Raw genomic sequence first — 6,915 nt, forward strand, 5'->3', positions numbered from 1 at the left:
AGTTTGGGCGCCATATAAATATTGTCACGTACACCTACTTTCGGCTCTTTGGGGTACTCTTTACTAGCTCAGTACAACAATGGGTAGTGGTCCTTAACCCTACCCCCCAAAGAGCCAGACGGACACATATTCATATCTCTTCTTCGTTCATTTTTACCCACACACCTTCAAACCCCAAGAAGCCCACCCAACCTTGGACCGCTCGCCTCATTTTTTGCGGTCACCCTATTGCCATGCTCCACCCACCTCTACTTACCTCTTCATCCTGCCATCCTCACACCCCGCCCAAAAAGAAATCAGCAAGCCATACTACTGCTCTTTTCAGTTCAATGACGTATTTTAATAATTAACATGATCTTCAACTCTACACACGAAGGAAATAAAATCTTACTCACAAAGACTTAAGCTTCGTTTAAATTAAACAATATTTTCCTTCAAACACTTGACTTCCATATACATACATGCAAATTTGAATTTACCACATCTGGGTTTTTTGCTTTATCTCGCAAAAAAAAAACGTACAAATATAAATTTACACAGATTTATAGGAGCAGAAAAATAAACGTATGGAAACTGTATTCCTGACGTATACAAATTTTATAATAAACCAAAAAAAATCCCAATGTACATGTAAATTCCGTATATAATAAAAATATCTATGACCAATATTCTTTTGGGACTATGTTCCCGGGTCTTTCCGTCACCAAAAAATACCAAACTCTTATCTAACCAGCTGGAGTTATGAGAAAAAAGGAATAGTTTTAACCACACCCTAATGCCTGCCTAAAAGAGCTCTTTTATGTGGGGATTGGGGGGCTTGTTGATGCAGGATTCATACCCTCTGCCATAAAAAAAAGGTAAGACAAAAAAAAACAGTCTAAATCGTTTCGGTATCTATTGTGACTGACAGACACCTTACAATTTTCTAGAATTTCCGATATACTAGGAACATTATGTTTAAGACTAAAACGGACCATGGACTCGGATGCATGCCAGGGCACATCCAGGTGATATTCAGATTTTACAGCATGTACAATTTGGGATACAAAAAAAAACAATTTTAAGATTACCCTGACTTGTTTATTAATTCTTATCTCAGCTAAAAAGCTTTTATACAAATTACACTATGGTGAACTTTTATGCTGCGTGCTATAACGAGGTAGGTCGCTCCAGCGTTAAGGTAAATGGCGAGACGAACAAATAAATCCAATTGGATGCAGCCTTCCGAGATGCAAGATTTGTTGTAGGGTTTTGAATAAATCGGCGATCGAATGTGTAGCGGATTTGCCCGCAATAACGCCGAGTACGTATAAAAATGACGTCGACTACGTAGAACGAATAGGGACTTTGCATCAACAATGGTGTTGAATTTTATCAAAAAGATTGATACTCGCAACACTTTGACGTCGAAGTTGCACAAAGAATTGTTGTATTTGAAAAATTTTGATGCCGAATTCGTGGAAATTCGTAGCTTCATAAAATTGGATTTTTGTACGATACGTGAAGAATACGATACGCAAAGAACTGTGATTCGTAAAAAATTCGTGATTTGTAGAAAATTCGTGGTGCGCAAAAAAACTGTGATTCGCAAAAATGTGATTCCCTGGCGCTTCCAGAAGGCTTCACTGGCCACCTCCGGTTCCCACTACGAGAATAAAATCTCAATTAGCGCCACTTAAAACAAATTTCCTTTTTTTTTTTTCACTACGGCTCCCAAACACGATTTGGCGTTCACGCGCCTTATGTCCCACGTGCATCACTGTTATATTGCCCTCATACCTACGCGCAATATGACAACAAAAATTTATTATTTTGTTAAAAAAAAAAATCAAAGCGATAATAAATTCTAGAGTTTGGGATTATGCAAACGAAAACAATGCTTGAGTGGGAATCTTCACCCAAGAGAATCCGTGCCTGCGGATTTAATGAGGAGGCTGGTGACCGAAGTCAAAATTGAGGTCGCGTGAACCCCAAACGGCGCGGAAGTCTAGATGACAAAAAAAATCCTTTAACATTTACGGACTCACCTGCTTATTAATTATTCCACCTCTCTCTGCCGCGATGAATCCTGTCACGGTAGTTGGGTTTTGTGTTGCCCTTCTCCCTCCCGATTATCGACCGAAACCGCGTTCAGAACCGAAGGCACTTTGTCTTATATCAAAACTACCGAATTGTTATTCTCGGCACTACACTGACCCTTTCTGGGTCTCCGCGCACAGGGAATTTAAAAAAAATTAAACCACACACAAAATTTTCGAGGATATCTTCCTTACAAAAAAGCGGCGCGCGCACTTCAGCTTGATATGCTGCTATACTTTACTTTATTTTTGTTCTCCTTCAGTTACCCCCTTTTATACCATCCGAACCGCTGAAAAGAACCGTTTCCTTATGCCGTTTCCCACGGTCTTTCTTTTGTCTATTCCAATCCTGACCACCCTATATCCATCCCTGTCCTTATTCTCACCATATCAAGCACGCCATCTGGTAATCTTCCAAATGAAGCTTTTTTCATCATTGTGAACTTATGTGAGTTCACCATGGTGTTTTATTTTGGGACATTTCATTTGACATTTCTCGTGTTTACATTTTTTTGTAAACACAATTTTATAAAATTTTATTAAAGCTTCGAGTTTAGGTGCGAGGTCGACTGCTACTACAAGGTCGAAAGAGGTGTCCCACGACGCGTCTTAATCTCGCGGACAATATAGCGAAGGCGGAAATTAAAAATTGTATCTCTATCCGGAGATATTTGCGGTGAAAGTTTGTGCTCTTCAGGTGCTTGCTGTTAAGTACCCACCAAAAAAAACTGTGAACATAAGTGTGTTGTGCGGATATAGTTTTGGTCTCCAAACCGGTGTTGGAACCACGCAGGGTACTACTTTCTACGCGCGGCCGTAGGCCACCAACGTAGAGAGGTGTTCTGCGCAAACCTACTGTGGATACCACCCCTGGTTTAGGAGGGGGACCGGAGGGTAAATCTTTGGTTAATTTGTTCATATATTTTGAACAAGGAAAAATTTAATTCCATCTTTCTGTTTTTACCAGCGTACTCCACCTCGACATGCGAGGCTCCCTACATCCAAGCGGGCCAAGGTGTGAGTGAAGCCCAACGCGGGGACGACCAACGACCTGACACATTTTTCCATTATTCAATATTGGAGTTATTTATTCAACAGTTTAGTGATTCGAACTTAGCAGAGGATTGCAAATAAGAGGATTTGCAGCAAAATCGTTACAATTGGTGTCAGAAGAGGAATTGTTGAATAAATTCCAGAAGACAACAAGGATATGGCAAAGTTCAGTGAATTGAAGATCCAGCAACTGAAGAAGGAGTTGGAGAGCCGTGGATTGAATACAAGCGGCGTTAAACTCGAACTTCAGGCACGGCTACGAGAGGCAATGGAAGCAGAAGGAATTAACGTGGAAGAGTATGTCTTTCATCTTGATGTCGACGAGACAACAAAAATTGAAGAGAAAAACGAAACATCGCAGACAGTTACGAGCACAGACTTGAACAGGATATTGGCTGCAATATCTGCACAAACATCGACAGTAGCATCAATGTCGTCGCAATTGGCATCCCAACTGGAAGCGCAAGAGGCACGTATAACAGAAATGTCATCACAAATATCCACCAACATGTCATCACAACTAGAAGAACAGAAAACGTATATGTCATCACAGATGGAATCCCAAGAGGCGCGAATAACATCGAAGATTGAAGCACAAGAAACGCGTATGTCAGAAATGTCGACACAGATTACATCGAAGATGGAAGCACAAGAGGAAGGGATATCCGAAATGTCGGCTCAAATTTCAGCACAGATATCATCGCAGATCTCTGCTCAACTGGAAGAGCAAGAAGGACGTATTTCCTCGAAGTTGGAGGCGCAAGACACAAAAATTTTACAGTTTGAAGAAAAAATCGAGGCCGAGGTGGATGCTTTGAGAGGAGGTATCGAGCAGTTGCAACTAAATCGCCCAGCAGTTTCAACTAGTAATCCAAAGGTAAAAACACCATCTTTTGACGGTTCTGTTCCTTTCCAGGTCTTCAAGCTACAGTTTGAGAAGACCGCAGCAGTGAACAACTGGAATGCGGAAGATAAAGTTGCTGCACTGTTCGTGGCATTGAAGGGGCCAGCAGCGGAAATCCTACAGACGATTCCCGAAGGAGAGCGAAACAGTTATGACGCATTGATGGCTGCTGTAGAACGGCGATACGGAAGCGAACACAGAAAACAGATATTTCAAATAGAATTGCAAAACCGCTACCAAAAAGCTAACGAGACTTTGCAGGAGTTTGCTTCAGATGTTGAAAGGTTGGCTCATCTCGCAAATGCGGACGCACCCGTGGAATACACCGAGAGGGTAAAAATCCAGAGTTTTATAAATGGCATACGAGACGTGGAAACGAAGCGAGCTACATACGCAAACCCAAAGCCAACATTCGCAGAAACGGTGTCACAAGCTCTGATTCAGGAAACAGCGTCGCTTCTGTGTAAGCCAGTTTTCAAAGCACGCCGTGTGGAAGTAGAAAGGCCAGAGTGGGTAGACGCAATATTGGAGGTGCTGAAAGGATCGCAAAAGCGGAGTGAAAAAGTTATCAAATGCTTCAAATGCGGGAAGTCCGGTCACATTGCACGTCATTGCGATCTTGGTCCTAATAGTTCCAACAATGTGGGTGGCCGTAAACGCAAAGCTGGAGGAGATGAGCAAGAGCGAGTAAGAGATAAAGAACGAAAACTTGCCCCGGCTATTGAATGTCCTGTGATATCTGTGTCGCAAATTGGAAGGAAATCAAGCAGTCTTACCGTCAGAGGGAATGTGGATGGCAAGGAGCGTGTACTGACTGTAGATACGGGCGCATCTCATTCCTTGATTCGATCTGATTTGGTCTACAAGAGAGTAAAGTCATTAACTGGAGCGAGGTTGCGTACGGTCACAGGCGAATATAACCAAGTCCAGGGAGAAGTAATATGTGAAGTCCTAATTGGGAAGGTCATGGTTCTACACAAATTCGTTGTGGCGGAGATCGTTGATGAAGTTATATTGGGAGTGGATTTCTTGGTTGACCATGACATCAAGATCGATATGCAGAGAAGGGTGATGCATTATGAGAACCAAGATGTGCCACTTAACTTCAGTTTGGAAAAAGGGTTCAGCAGTAAGCGAGTGCTGGTGGAGGAGATTCGACAGAGACCACGAAAGTCAAGGAAAGTAGATCGAGCAAAGGTTGATGGATCGAATGTGCCAAATAAAGCGAAATTAAAAGTACCTGCGAGGAAAAGACCGGCATCAACAAACCCTAATGGACGCACTAAAATGACTGAAAGAATTTTTCAGAAAGAATGCAAGGATGGTTTCAAGCCAGCGCGCACTTTTGTTGGGAAACGTCGGAACGATACTGAGTATGTGAAGCCAATCCGTCAAGAACAAGCTCTACAAAGTAGATCTTCATTGGCCAAGCAACAGAGTGCGAGAGAACGATCCAGAATAATGAGTAGTAAGATGGAACACAGGTACGACAGGGAAAATAATTCGGAAGGTTTCCGGAATGGAGATTTGGTACTGTTAAACAACCCTCACCGGCGGAAAGGTGTTCCAGCCCAATTTCGGTGCAGTTGGGAAGGCCCGTACAAAGTTGTGAAGAAAATCAGTGATACCATCTACCGCATACAAACCACTGGGAAACCACGGATTAGAAGGGTGGTACATTTGGAGATGCTAGCGGCGTTTAGATTTGGAGATTTGTCTGATCGGGACGATCAGCCTTAGGTGGAGGGCAGTGTTACGAATATTAGCAAAACTGAGGAGTGCTGCCATCTCCAGGCCGATGCTAAGCAGTGATGTGAATTCACATCAATAATTCAATCATTATGTATCTACATAAACGAATCAATAATTGCGTCTACACATATGTACACATTCCGACGAGCAACATTTACATACAAGGCAGCGAGAGATGAGATGTCGCACACAGATGAATTTACTTATACGCTTATGTGTGTGCGGGAGACTGTAAACTACAAACTCACATACGTACATCTGAGAAGCGCTAAAAAGTAGACAATTGTAAACAAGTAGAAACTATATGAGAACTATACACACACGAATATAGTTGGTAAGTTCTGGAAATGGAAGAGCCTAGAAGTATGCAGCGTAAACTATAAAAGCGGGGCAGGCGAGTAAGAAGTAATTCAGTTTGAGTTGAGCTATCAATCAGTTTGATTAAGCACGCGATCTGGCGGCCAATAGTAGAGTTTCATTTGAGTTATCAATCATTTTGGTTATTAAGCCAGCGAGTAGCAAAGTATAATTGTTATTGTGGAGTACTTTAATAAAGGCCATTTTTCCATTATTCAATATTGGAGTTATTTATTCAACAGTTTAGAGATTCGAACTTAGCAGAGGATTGCAAATAAGAGGATTTGCAGCAAAATCGTTACAATATGTATGTACATAACCGTACATTTAATTATGTATTATGTGAATTTCTATCCAGTTACATGTGTACATGACTGTACATTAATATATAATAAGGGTATTTTCATTCCCATTACCCTGCAAAAATTGTTGGATTACGTGTTCCATTTTCTTCATGTTGGAGTACTCTAACAATACTCCTTTGCAATGCGTTTGCGGAGCACCATCAGCCGATCATTGCTCGTTTTTTAACTACCGTGATCACGACACGATGACGATCGAACAGAGTTGCCAAAAGTAAAATATTGCATACAAATAACTGATAATAAAATTTTACTATGGTAACTCTGATAAAAGGAACCGCGCACTGGTTTTATGTATACATACTATAGTATAGAGAAATATTAGTTTCTTTATTCACGCAAATGCTAAATAACATAAGAATATTCGTAGTAAAAAAATATAAAAGTTGTGTTGCCCCTCTTCATTTAC

At 41.3% G+C, this 6,915-nt stretch overlaps 1 protein-coding gene across 1 annotated transcript; it reads left to right on the plus strand.

Annotated features, from left to right (window-relative positions):
- Positions 1–2,591: 2,591 nt before the first annotated feature.
- LOC137249634 (uncharacterized abhydrolase domain-containing protein DDB_G0269086-like) lies at positions 2,592–6,496 on the plus strand. The gene is made up of 2 exons (XM_067781332.1): positions 2,592–2,972; positions 3,046–6,496. The coding sequence occupies exon 2, from the start codon at positions 3,289–3,291 to the stop codon at positions 5,773–5,775; it is 2,487 nt and encodes an 828-aa protein (XP_067637433.1). The 5' UTR covers positions 2,592–2,972; positions 3,046–3,288; the 3' UTR covers positions 5,776–6,496.
- The last annotated feature ends 419 nt before the right edge of the window (positions 6,497–6,915 follow it).

Source organism: Eurosta solidaginis, chromosome 4 (assembly GCF_040869045.1).
Source record: "Eurosta solidaginis isolate ZX-2024a chromosome 4, ASM4086904v1, whole genome shotgun sequence".
Taxonomy (NCBI): Eukaryota; Metazoa; Arthropoda; class Insecta; order Diptera; family Tephritidae; genus Eurosta; species Eurosta solidaginis.

What these genes read in the sequence shown, in the direction of transcription:
- LOC137249634 (XM_067781332.1), top strand. Translation starts at nt 3,289, where the DNA reads ATGGCAAAGTTCAGTGAATTGAAGATCCAGCAACTGAAGAAGGAGTTG.